The sequence below is a fragment of the Coccinella septempunctata genome, chromosome 5 (assembly GCF_907165205.1).
Source record: "Coccinella septempunctata chromosome 5, icCocSept1.1, whole genome shotgun sequence".
Taxonomy (NCBI): Eukaryota; Metazoa; Arthropoda; class Insecta; order Coleoptera; family Coccinellidae; genus Coccinella; species Coccinella septempunctata.
In genome coordinates this window covers 2,395,052-2,408,987 of record NC_058193.1, presented here as the reverse complement: position 1 = coordinate 2,408,987, position 13,936 = coordinate 2,395,052, and the positions used below count along the sequence as shown (strand labels likewise).

Here is a 13,936-nt window from a genome sequence, read left to right as displayed (position 1 = left end):
GCGCGAGTTGTACAACAATTCAGACTCAAGTAACGAGAGCTCGACTCAGATGGAGCGGCCACATTCAGAGGATGCAAGACACAAGACTGCCCAAAATAGCTCTGTATGGCGAATTCACAGAAGGAGCCCGAAAACCATGCAGGAGGCCAGTATAAGCGGTTTAAGGATATGCTACATCAATCCCTGAAATCAGTTAATGCCAATCATAACTGGGAACAACTAGCGTTGGAAAGGTCACAGTGGAGGTCTCTGGTAAACAGTTATAATGGAGACTCGAGAAGGATACAGCGGCGGCCAGCCCACCCATCTGGTTGGTGACTATCCATGCCCTGAGTGTGAAAGGATCTGCAGGTCACGGTTGGGTCTCTTCAGTCAGTTACAGGCGTAGATAGATAGATAGATAGATTCCTCTATCTACGGTTACAGGAGGAAGAAATTACAAGTCTGTTCGCACTTTTTTTTATTTTTGTAGATTTATTTCCGGTAACGGGATACAGCAATGGAATGGAATGGATAGAAAGGGAAGGCACAGTCCATGTCTATATGTCTATGGAATAACCCAAACCAAACAGAAATTCTTCACTGGAAATTTTCCTTTTTCGCAGTAGGAAATTGTATGAGCTGGCAACAAGGACTGAAGTCCCTTGTTGACACCTGTCAACTTGACTTGAGTTGTCAGACAACTCATAAACATCAAAAAAATTGTTGGTTATTTTGATTTATCATTAGTAAGATTCAGCTCAGCTGCGATTTATGGTTAAGATCCTCTTGGTCTTCTACTCTGTTTCCTGTGTTATTGGTTTAGATGTTAACTATAAAAATAATCTGTAGGAAATTGATAGTTGAAAACTAATCGATATGTCTGACTACTTGAAAATTGGTCGAAAGGTCGAAATATCAGGCAAAGACGTGCAAGGGGTTATAGCATATTATGGTCAAACAGAATTTGCTCCTGGAAAATGGATAGGAGTAATTCTCAATGAGCCCAAAGGAAAAAACAATGGGATTGTTAGAGGTCGAGAGTATTTCAAAGTATGTTGAATGTCAACTTTGTATAATAAAACTTGATTTTTTGCCTTCATTTTAGTGCGAAGAAAATCATGGAATGTTTGTGAGGGCTCAGCAGATCATACCTCTGGATGATGAAGGAAAGGCACTTGAAACAACATCAGGAATTGCAAGACCTAAAGCTAGGCAGAGCATGTAAGTTCCAAATGATCAATTGGGGATTCGTAGTAGTATTGCATTGCTATTTCAATTCACATATTTTTCATGACTAGAGTTGGAACGAAGGCAAAACCTACACCGTAAGTTTATAAAACATTACATATCAATAGAATGCTAATAATTATTGCAATTGTTTGAAATTTTTTATGGCTGCTGGATAGAGTGAAAAGGAAATCATCACCACAGAAAATTCCCCCCTCTCTCTCTGCATCTAGGTAACCTACTGAGCTTATATCTGTAACAATACATCATCAATAAGGAATGATATATTTTCATGCATGTTCTGATAGTAAATAATATTAGTAAATGATGAAACTTTTCCATTTTCTATGGGTTAAGAAATATACGGGGTGGCTCGTCTGAGATGTGTTTGCAACAAAGTGCTTTTTCGAAAATAAGCATAGGATAAAATATCCTTAAAATAGTCAAAGGAATAACCTCTTGAATTTTTTCCGCAAGTACATTTATGTTCTTAATTTAATCGAACAAATTTGTAAGATAATTGTATCAGTTTTGAATGCTGATTAGTTTTCCTTGAATTTGAATTTTCTTCTTTTCAAGTATTTTTCTAGGTTATATTTATATCTTCTAGTTCTGTGATTGAAACTACAGAAATTTTTGGAAATTTTTTGTAACCAAATACACTGCGCAAAAAATTCTTCTGAAAATCTCAATTTTAATGAAAGTTAACTCTACATTGACTTTATAACTTATTTTTTTTGTTCTCTCGGGTAGGTTTTGAACGAAACAAGACTCATAAAAAGGACGAGAAATTCAGGATTTCACCGAATCTTATGTGAAAGAAGAGAAATAAACAATTTTCAAAATACTGAAATGCTGATAAGTGATTTGATACTTGGTATTTCCACCCCTTGCGTTAATTACAGCTCGGCAACGACGGTTCATACTAAAAATGAGTGATCTTAAAATGTTCTCATCTAATCCTTCCCAGATTTCTCCGAGTTGGATTCCTAAGTCATTAAGAGTAGCTGGATGATTTTCTGAACTTCTCAGCCTTCTATTGAGGTTGTCCCAAACCTGCTCAATCGGATTGAGATCTGGATTTCTTGCTGGCCATTCCTTTCGAGAGACTTCAACCTCTTCAAGGTACTCCTGAACGATGCGCGCACGATGGGTTCTAGCATTATCGTCCATAAAAATGAAATTTTCACCAATGTATGGGGCAAATGGCACTACATGCTCTTCAAGAATGTTCCTTATATACTTATCAGCATTCATAGCTCCATTATCAACTACCACTAGGTCTGTGCGAGCAGTCAAAGATATTCCACCCCATACCCTAATCGATCCTCCCCCGAAACCAGTAGTATTCAGGAAATTGCACTGAGCATATCTTTCATGTGGACGTCTGTACACAAGGGAACGTCGATCAAAATGGTAGAGGCAGAATCTAGACTCATCTGTGAAGAGAACTCTTTCCCAATCGGCCTTTTCCCAATGGATATGCTCTCTCGCGAAATCCAAACGCGTCCTTCGATGGGCTGGGGTAAGAGCTGGGCCTCTTGCCGCGACACGAGGCCTTAAATCATATTCTCTGAGGCGATTTCTTATTGTCTGAGTGCTAATTTGCACCTCATGAGTTTGCTCAAGCTGAATTTGAAGGAGGCGAGCGGTTACAAACCGTTGTCTCAAAGAAGAAACTCTCAAGTAACGTTCTTGAATGGCAGTTGTTACCCGTGGTCTACCCTGTCCTGGCCTTCGGACATTCATACCTGTCTCCCTGAATCGCTGCAACATTCTGGACACACTTGTATGGGAAACTCCAAACCTTTCTGCAATTCTTGTGTATGTCCACCCTTCTTCTCGCAAAACTACCGCTTGGGCACATTTCTCTTGGGTAAAATTGCGTGTTTCGCGTTGCATAGCGATCGAGTGTAGAAAATCAAATGAAAGAAAAACTAAGGATCAATAGAATTGATCGAGAACAACTGATTTTAGAATGGAGCCAATACATTCAAAATCTGATAATATCATCTTTTTTTATTCCTGCTGGAAAAAAAACATCTGTATTGAAGAAAACCATTGAAAGTGGATAACATATGCATGCATAATTCTGATAAAAATAATTATCATTGAGAACACCTTCAGCTGTAGAATAAATTTGAGATTTCCATAATGTGCGTTAATTTTTTTGCGCAGTGTATTAAGCTGCGACTGGAATTTCAAGGCCAACTGGGGTGTCAATAATTCTTAAATGGGGTATAGAGGGTGAGTCCTTGACTCGTACAAATATTTTAACAGTAAATTCTTGAGGTCAAAAGAAATATTTTTTCCTACACCATTTTTTGCCGATTCGGCCCTGATAAAAAGATATAGCTATTTTAAGTTTTCATAATGTGCCATCCCTGAAAAAACAAACTTACCTTCAGAATAACCAACTATATAAATCTGTGACACTACACATCTGTGACACTACACATCTGTGGATCTTTTAAACAGAGTTATAATTAGCCAATGTACCCAATTTTTCAAATTTCACGAATACTCTTTAATTTTTGAACATCAAATTACTCGAAAACGGCGCATTGTACGAGAACATATGAACAATACTTTTATTTTATAAAACGTTCAAATATTAATCAGCGTCCAACTTAGTTTCAAGAGGTGGGTTTTTTGAATTTTTGGTATTTTTATGTTACGTGATGGTCATAATGAAAAAACTTGAAGACGTGGGTGATATTTTGTGTTCGAAAAAGATCAATCAAATAAATGAAAAACGATATTCAGAAATTCATTTCATTCGATAAAACCGTTTGTAGTTTTTCAACAGCCTCTATCTTTTAAATCTAGCCGATTCGGAAAAAATGGCAAAGGAAAAAAGTGTTTCTTTTGACCTCAAAAATATACTGTTAAAATATTTGTACTAATCAAAGACTCACCCTGTATAGTCCATTCAAGAATGATTGACATCCCAGTAGGTCTTGAAAGTCCAGACTCAGCAAAAATTTCTCTAGTTTCAATTTGAGTATTTTTTCCGAAGTTTATTGCGAATAGTAGATTACGCCCCATCTTTCATGTCGAAGTGCACTTCGGCCAGCCAATTGATCACGAATGCTTTATGATAAATGACTGACGCACAACAGAAATGATCCACGACATATGGATATCTTTCGAAGAATAATATTTTAAGTATTAATTTAAGGTATCGATTGAAATTTATTCTGGCAGGATTCTACATTTCCAGAAACTTTTTAGTGTTTTCACTCCCAATCTCTGGAACAAAATCAATTAAAAAAATTGAAATGGGTCCATATCAGACACCTTCATCACACGAAAATCTTCATTTAATTTTTAAATTACCGGATGTTCCTTTTTCAGTAAATTAATCCTAAGAGGTCTGAAACACTGGTGTATGCACTTGTCACTTTTTGCAAGCATCAACATTTCAGCAAATCGGGGATATGGGATCAGTTTCGTGGCGGCGCCACCATGTCATTTGCTTTTTTCTATCCTTGTTCTACCGAAGGAAGTCCAATGATACTCTCTCGTTTTATTTTGTTTTGCGTTTTTTTTTTTTTAATCTTTTTGTAGGTTCATTCTCGGTAACGGGATACAGCAATGAATGAATGTTTTGCGTTGATATCGAATATCGATGAACGAGTCCAAAATATGAACTGGCCCATTTTGTCAGCTGTTAAAGAATATTTGTGATTTACAGTTTAATTTTCGTTGTAAAAACAAATCTGTCAATATCTCAACACTATCGAATAAGGGTTCGAAGGACTGATCTTCAAGATAATTTGTAATTGACAACTTGAATTCGGGAGGGGGATAATTCAATATGATTTCAATAAAACACAGTTGATTGGTCAAATATCCAATATATTCAGTTGACGGAAAGGGAATTTTCACTATATCTACTTAGGAAGAACATTTGAAGAACAGACTCGAATAGATTTATGTATTTCTGATTCTCAATACATGCTCACAATTCACAGTTTACAGTTTCATTGAAATAATGCTGAAGTTGACATAAAACTTAGCTATATCCGTCCCGAATGTTCGTCCATCTGATTTGGTTCTGCCTCAAATTCCAACAACACCGAATTCTTAGCTTTAGTTCTTTATTCTTCATACAGAAAACTGAACTTACTGAACGACATGTTGAATAAATGAATGTTCTACACCTCTTTCTCGAAACTAATACATTTTCACACACCAATAATCACTTATAAAAACAACATATTTGTAAGTCGTACGAAAGTATTCAAATTATTTTCAAATATCAATTGACAATGCTCTATCAAATTCTAAACAGCGCTACCTACAGTGAGAAAAACGAAACTGATCCCTTATCCCCACGAAATTAAAAACAAAATCGAATCAGTGAATATACCAGAGTTTTAGAGATCTTAATTAATCCAAATATGATCTATTCCTACCGAACAAATTATTGGTTTGATCCAACAAAATACACGTGGACTCTTTAATCTTTCGTTTATGATGATCCGGTTCTGTCATTAAAATTTACACAGGAGCAAATTGTTCTAGAAATTGGGAGTGAAAACCCTAAAAAACTTCAGGAAATTAATTTAAGGACCTATAAAAGTAGATTGTGATGTAAAATGGACCTGGAAACACGCTCTGATTATGAAGGCATTCTCCTCCTTATATTCCATCTCAAAGTTGAACTCCATAATGAAAGCCTCAGGGTTGGTTTATGCTGATCAGATTAGATCTGCGGTTATGCATTACACTTGTGTGATATAAAGTTTCTAACGAGTATTCATTTGTCTTTTTTTTTAATGGTGAATAACTCGAAAACTGCTTCTAGATAGCTATATCTTTTGAAACTCTTTAGGGCTTTCACTCTCAGTCTCTGAAACATAATCATTTAAAAAATTGAAACAATTTATTGTTGGATCAAAATAATTATTTGGCCAATTGTTCAGTAGGAATAGATCGTATTTGGATTGATTTACTGAGGAAAGAACTGAAATCTGGTCAATTCAAAATTAAATGAATCAATGTCTCCGTGTATTGACAAATTAATGCCAATTGAGAAACTACAGTTCAGAAGATTTTTTAAGAATTCGTCTGATGAAGGACTTTCATTTAGACTCCGAAACGTTACGAAGTTATCAGTTTTAAGTTTAATTTATTCGTTCATTGTCAGGCAACAATTTTTTCTATCTGATTTGCTCCTATCAATTTAGTTCAAGAATTTACGCAGGAGCAAATCAAATATTTCAATTTTTTAACCCTAAAGACTTCCAGCGGAGTCCTCCCAGATTGAATTTCAAAGGATATCTGGATAGCTATAGGCGTTAACAATGCAACGCCCTCAGTCCGCAGCCGCGGAACTATAAATGCTTTTGCGTTCAGACGCCTATGGGAAATATTGCAGAAAATGTAAAGATATACACTGTGTTCAATTTGAAATAAACGAGTTGATATTCATCCTTCCTTATATTTAAAAAAAGAAGGTCTATTTGCCTCTTGCCTTAGTACAAAATTTCAAATGGATTAACTCCTAAACTGGTTATTATAATTTGTTCAAATTCATTTATTTTTTATCTGATGTTCAGTTTTACTAGTTATGTATTCCCTTGCCACTTAGTATGCTTTTGAATTTTGTGCAAAATTCATCCGCCACGATAATTTCCGAAAGGACACGTTCGTTTCTTCTTTCACTCTAAAAATCTATTTAAGAATTTTCAGTCACTACACATTCATACTCCAACGGACTAATTATATTCAGTTCAAGAATATCTTTGGCAAGTAGTCGCCAGTCCTTATCAGGAAGCAGACAATCGTTGTCAGGAAGCAGGCAATCTTTGAGTGGAAGTAGACAGTCATTAAGTGGTAGTAGAAGTCATTTAGCATCACCAGTAGCAGAGAAAAATAGCGAAATTGGAGAAAGTGGCAATCAGTCATCTAAAAGAGCATCTTTCATTGAGGTAAGAATAAAAAATGAGGAACGCAATGAAATGAAGTCATTAGATTTTGTGCGCTTTTTCAAACTCATCACTAGGGCGGTCACTCATCCAGGTAGTTGAGTCGCCCAACGCTGTTTAGATTCCAGGACAAAATTATTTTCTTTTTATTGTCTATAGCCCGTTTGCAACAGCCGAGAATTCTCTACAAAATTCTCGCAAGAAAACGGCAGAGATTATTTTGTATGCAACTGAACAGAGAATTCTACCGAAAAATTTTCGAGTAAATTCTCTAGAGAATTCTCGGCTGTTGCAAACGGGCTTATTAGATGACGGAATTATCAATCAGAAGCACATCTACAAACTATATTAACTTAGACAAATTGCCGCATACGCAATTCAGTCAATTCTGTCACCCTGAACCCGTCACTTCATCAGCTGTCACTTCCACATTTTTCATTTTCGTGTATCATCAGGATGTAGGAATATTTCCATATAACGTAGTTTAATGCCCAGTTTCACGAGGCTTGCTTTGAAGCGAAAAAACAAATATGAGCATTCAAAATATCATTCTTCCATCAAATTATAATAAAAACGACTATTTAGGGATTCTCAATAAAGTGGTTAAGTTTCCTAGATAGTTTTCGTGATAGTCTGCGTAATTGGTGGTTTAGGTCAATTCCAACTTATGTAGTAATAGAATGCAGGAAAGCCCTGCGTGAGCTGTAATTCAGAGAACTCATATTTAATATAGATTTGAAGAAACGTATTTGAAAAATCAGAAAAACTACGATGACACATAACCTAAAATAAAATGAAGGCTGTTCATTTCAAATTGACGCTTAAATCCCCACCACTAATCGATCAACCATGCGATCGCAGCGACTCCTATGTTCCCCGTTTTTGGAGACACATTTTTAGTACGGCGATCATTCTCCTTCTCTCTACTCTCCATATTTGGAGTTCACATTTGACAAGAAAAACAAATAATGACACAAAATATCGACGGTTTTAAGAAGGCATAGACACAGATTACAGAAACAATTTTTTGTAATCTGTGGATATAGAATTCTATATCTTCTTGATCGGTTCCACTATTGTCGAATTAATAAAAATTACTAGACTTTAGTTAAGGCATTCTACTAAGTTTCGAATGGTGTATTTCTGAATTTTGAAGCGAATCTTTCACGTGTTGGATAACTAATGAAAAAGGGTTTCCATAAATAATCTTAAATTCGATTTTGGAGATTCGAGAAACTTACCCATTCAAATGTAGATTGGAGCGACATTGTGATGACAGTTCGAACTAAAAAGTTAATGCAGTCATTGTCATTCTTGAAGAGGATTTTGAGATTTTCGTCAAATGAATTCTTTTTTCTCAGTTTAGAGTTGTTTTTTCTCAATTTTGAATATTGGTTGTCGAAACTGGTTTAATTATTATCAATTTTAGGTCAATAAATTTCATGAAGTATTAGTATTTATGAAGAAAATTCCGAACTAAGTTCTGAATCAGCTAATAAAAGAAAGCAATATTTTTTTAATCCGAACTTCTTGGCTCTTTGCACGATCATAATAGAAGGAAATTGGTTATATGGAGAGCCACAACTATGATATCTTGCCTTCACCATTATATGCAATGGCTAAAATTGCAACATTGATGTTTAGAAAACTTATCCATGTTGAACTGAAAATCAGAAATGATTTTCTAAATTAATTTTGTGTGAATGTTATCGACATCCATTATAACGTCGGATCTCCCATGGAACAAGTAGCTATCAACATCGCTGGCCCCTTTCCTGTAACAGACCATGGGAACAAGTACATTATGGTAGCGATGGACTATTTCACAAATGGGTGGAAGCCTACGGTATTCCCAATCAAGAGGAAGAGGAGAGTACGGTTGCTGATAAATTGCTCAAAGAATTCACAAAGCTCCCCAGAGGAAAACCGAAGGTCGTCCATTTCAACCGATTACCCCCGTATGCGCAGGACGAAGAAGAAATACGTCTTGTGGAAGTTTTGATGCAAGGTAGCAGCAAACACCAGAAATTTATGGATTGCTATGGTGATTCACGCGTTGCACGGTTCGACGTCACACAGGAAGTACATCAAGACCTCTTTAAAGTTTCTGAGGAATACTCTCGCTCATTGTGTAGCGAAAGACCTTTGTATGAGCAAAGGTATAGCAAGAGTATTCAGAAACAAATTTGGACGTCAGAAAAAACTATCGCGACAGCACCCAAGAATCGGAAAAGCTTGGAAATTGAAGGCTGCAGGTCGGTTCATTTATTACCAAGACACCAAGCAACATTCCCATCAGAAGCCAACCTATCCGAATTTATGGACAACACTGCATAGCTTGAAAGAAGACCTTCCACGCTTTGGAGTTAGGGAAATTAGCTGTTCCCAAGCTCGGTTGTGGACTGGACCAGCTGAATTGGCGGGTTGTGCGAAGCATGCTGGAGGTGGTATTTCAGGAGACTGGTATACGGATGTTAGCATGCAATTTCAACCCGAATCAAACCAAGGAGCCTAGCAAAACTGTGGAGTGTCACTTCCATCACAAAGGCTACTGAGGAAGTGGTGACGAGTGCAGGTTTCGCCATGGTCCTCGGAAAAATTCACGGAATCTGTTCTGGGACAGAACAGGCTCAAGGATGGGGCAGTGTAAGCAGTCCGGCCTGTCCCTTCTAGAAAGTACGGGACGTCGCGAGAATGTTTCCGGCGCCTATACAAGGCCCAGCGAAGGGGAAGGACAGGAGAACAGTGCAGTATGGTGCAGTTCGCAGTGCAAGCGACGAATAAAAAATAAATAGTAGTGACATATGTAGTTAGTTTGTTAGTTATTAGTGCTAGTATAAGTGTAAATGAATAATCCTAATCAGTCGGACGTTTTAATTAGGTGAAGAAAACGTTACAATATGTATGTATATCAACTTACTAGGTAGAAAATTTCCTATCGGGATGAAACACATTTGTTTTTTGTATGAATCGTTTCTTTTTGAGGTTATATATCCAGGTTAGTCAAATCACCCTCTATTGTTCGTAACTAATTTGAAGTAGACAAAAACTTTACCATCCTATAAGGAAGAGATATGTACATATGTACTTAAACATTGACTAAACATTCATTTCATCGTAGAAAATAGTAAAAACTGACATCTTCACAAGAAAGTTGTAATGTAACACCAAAATATTCTCCGTTCCTCGATGTAACCAAGTAAAAGTGTATTTACTTACAAAAATTGACACCAGGGAGCGGAATTCCCAATTACGATTAACTTAGCTAAGTTTCGAATATTGGCGACAAAGCTGAGGAAAATGTCCGAAAGATCACGTTATGATCAAAGATTATAGAGTAGAAAGATAGGAAACGCCCTCATATCGCTAGTACTAAAAACCGACTACATTTTGGCCAGTGAAAACACGCGTGACAATGAGATGGCGCTATAAACGCACTGTCAATACAGGAAAACTTTTTGATAACAGTTTTCTGTTTTTTAATTGAGGGGCGCGAAATTCGAATTCTATTTCTCGTATTGCATTCCAATATTGATTTTGTTTCTATCAGAAAACAAACATCCTGAGCGACAATACAAAAGTACGGTTTTGCTTTGTGATCAGGATGTTAGTTTTCATCTAAACATTTTGGGATCAATTGATAACAACGAAAAACGCTGTTGGATGTGCTATATGTTTATTTGCAATTCATAAAAAAATTACAAAAATTGAAATAGTGGGCAATAAATGAAGCTTTAACTAGGACGTCTAAGGTGTTGTTTCTGTACAATAGGTTGTTCTGAATGAACTTAGTTGAATTTGTGAAATATATATATATATATATATCAGAAATTAATATGAACCAATATTCAACATACCATCATAGCATACATATTCCAGTTACTTACATATGTAGGTATTATTTAAAGAATTTTCAGAACCACACTTAAAAAAAAAACCTTACAGACAGATGCAAGACCTGTATGTCAGTATAGTTTCTTGGTACTTTTTTTATGATTTCCTTATGATATGGTCTCTTCATGACACAATATACAAATCGATTAATGAATGAACAAAACACTCACAGCAGGTTTCATAAAACTTTGACTTTCTAAACAACATTCATAACACCTGTACCAAGGCTTCTAGAATGCTGTATCTCCTAGAAAGAGTATTTGGAAAGTGTAACATCAGTAAAGGATGGGTGGAAAAACACACTATATGATTTATATATTTATACTTCGGCGATCGATTTCGGTTTACAGTGGAACCATCATCAGGCCAGCTGAAATTATCATTGATTAGGAATGCAAATTCTGGTATTTTTTTTTTACATTTTAGAAGTATTAAAAGTGAGGTTAAGTAATAACAACAAAAGAAGGAAGAAACAGAAGCGTGCAAGCGGACATACCGTTTAGTAATTCAGCTGAAGTAACAACCATGAAAAATTCTTGTTCATAATTCAAAAGACAATTGATCCTTAATTCCAATTTGTTGGCGATATTTAATGTATTTTTTGGAGCAGGCATTCAGTCTAGAAACCAGAAAGATGTTTGAACGGAAACAGAGGTGCGAGATTACGGTAAGGAAAGGAGTGTCAAGGTTTGGCGGGTAAATTTAAATTAAATGCAGGGAGTTATCAGCTTAAACTACACACTGATGGAAGAATTTATTTGTAACATCAGTACTTGTCGCTCTCTCTATGTAACATACATTCGACCACTAATTGAGTATGCCGGTCCTGTTTGGGACGCGAGATTGGTTGGTGACAGGACCTCTTTGGAGAACATACAAAGGCGAGCAACTAGGATGGCTTTTGGTTTCCAGCGACCTAGTTACGATGATCGGCTCCGTATGATGAACTTGCCACGCTTTGAAGATAGACGATCGAGGGGAGATCTCATAACAACATATAGAGCACTACGAGGAATGTTTGGGGTGGATCTCTCTCATCTGTATATTCCCAATACAAGTCAACGGCTTCGTGGTCACGACTTTAAATTGTACCGTGAAAGTTTTCATCATGCGGCGAGAGAAAATTTCCTCCCTAATCGGGTTTTTCATTCTTGGAATCGGCTTCCATCTGAGGTAGTGAATAGTGTGAGTGTTAATTCATTTAAGAACGGTTTGGACCGATTGTCGTCAGATAGTAGTTACTGAAAGGTTGCACTGTGTATGTCTTTCATATTATTTTTGTTTTTTTTTGAGCCTTATAGATTTTCTTGGCTCTTGATTTGAATAAATAATAATAATAATAACAATTTGACAGTCACTCGGTTCCCAAATGGAATTCAATAAAACCTCTGCATTTCTGAATATATTGAAAGAGTAGCAATTGAGAATCATTGAATGGACCTATAAAGATCATCATTTCCCCTTAATAGGCCGTTCATGAAAGGGATGTTTTCGGCATACAACAATTTATGTTGATGAACAGTTCTCAATTGACCTGCAGTAAAATGTTCATTGCACATGGTGTAGTTAATAGTGTTTGCTGAATTAATTGTCTTCAAGCTCTGAGAATTTTATCCACTTCGGAGCACTGAAAATTAGAATCAATAAATGACTGATTCACATGTTACGACTTTTAATACTTACACTTCCATTTTCCTTAGTTGAGTGAAAAACTTAATCACGTAAAATACATTTCATTATTTGATTCACCGTTCTTCACCATTCAATAATTTTCGAACAATATTTTGATGTTTTCACCAAGAAATAAGACAAAAAAATTCAAAAATCAGCAACTAGAACGAGCCAGATAAACAAAAAGCGGAATGAGAATCAAAACATTCAAAACCTCTTCGATCAAAATTGACGTCTGAAATCTTAAAAAATTTCATATATTTCTGCAAATGGCACTCAAATTAATATTTTAACCAGTCCTAGCGTCTTAAAAACACGCGTGACACACAGATGGCGCTCAAATCGCTTTAGTCGCCTCGTTTCCCATCTTTCTACTCTATAATCTTTGGTTATGATGAAAACGTTTCTATGGATAATCTTCATAAACTTCAAACTTCAATAAAATCATTTTAAGTTTCCATTGGTTTTCATGCTCAGAGATATCTTCCTTATTTCTGGTAGCGCTACACCACAAAAAAGTGGAGTGATTTTGTGACTGAAAATCGTAGAAGATTAGTATTGGCTGTCATTCTACTTTGGAATCAATTTAGCAATCAACAGCTAATACGAATCTTTCTGTGATTTTTCTTTGAAAATTTTTCGAAGGTGTTTGTATGGATTACTACAAGAAAATTTTAAATGTGCGCCTTATAAGCCTTTTCCATTCATTTTATTCCTCGAATTAGTACTTGTACCGTAAAAACAGATGGTGCTGAAGCTATGCGCGGGGGGGAACCGCTCCGCTTTTGATGGCCCGTAACAGGCGCTGCCCATAGGTCATATACATCTGTCAGGAGTTTCTTTATTATGTAGCTGGACAGAAAATTTTCCTCTGAATTGAGCACGAATAGTGGTCTCAGCTCAGGCAGTCGAGGCTTTTCATGGAGGGACCGTCCTCTAAGAGGATGTCAAGAAAATGTTGAACATATACTGTTCATCTGCAGCAACCTTGAAAACTTAAGGATAACACTTGGGAAACCCAAAAAGTGAAGTAGGTCTGGCAACTACTTTGGACATGTATGAACTCACAGGTTACTTAAATAGATGAGGTTGAGTATTTCATTGATCCAAGCAGGTTACGTCTTTTGATAGTGAAGAGTCTTGAACCCCATGACTTCCTAGAATAAAAGTATGGTCTTTTAGAATTTGACACATAGGTACGTACCGGACAGTTACTCACCAAGCCA

General features: G+C 36.3%; 1 protein-coding gene across 3 annotated transcripts in view; it reads left to right on the top strand.

The window, feature by feature from the left end:
• Positions 1 to 730: 730 nt before the first annotated feature.
• The window catches only part of LOC123313139 (dynactin subunit 1), a 44,095-nt gene continuing 30,889 nt past the window's right edge, over positions 731 to 13,936 (top strand). Inside the window, exons 1-4 of one of the 3 annotated variants that reach the window (XM_044897874.1) lie at positions 731 to 1,032; positions 1,088 to 1,203; positions 1,281 to 1,307; positions 6,950 to 7,148. In XM_044897874.1, coding sequence (XP_044753809.1) covers positions 859 to 1,032; positions 1,088 to 1,203; positions 1,281 to 1,307; positions 6,950 to 7,148 — 516 coding nt within the window. In that variant the 5' untranslated portion in view covers positions 731 to 858. The remainder of the gene's footprint in view (positions 1,033 to 1,087; positions 1,204 to 1,280; positions 1,308 to 6,949; positions 7,149 to 13,936) is intronic. The other 2 variants (XM_044897875.1, XM_044897876.1) reach the window with 2 other exon arrangements.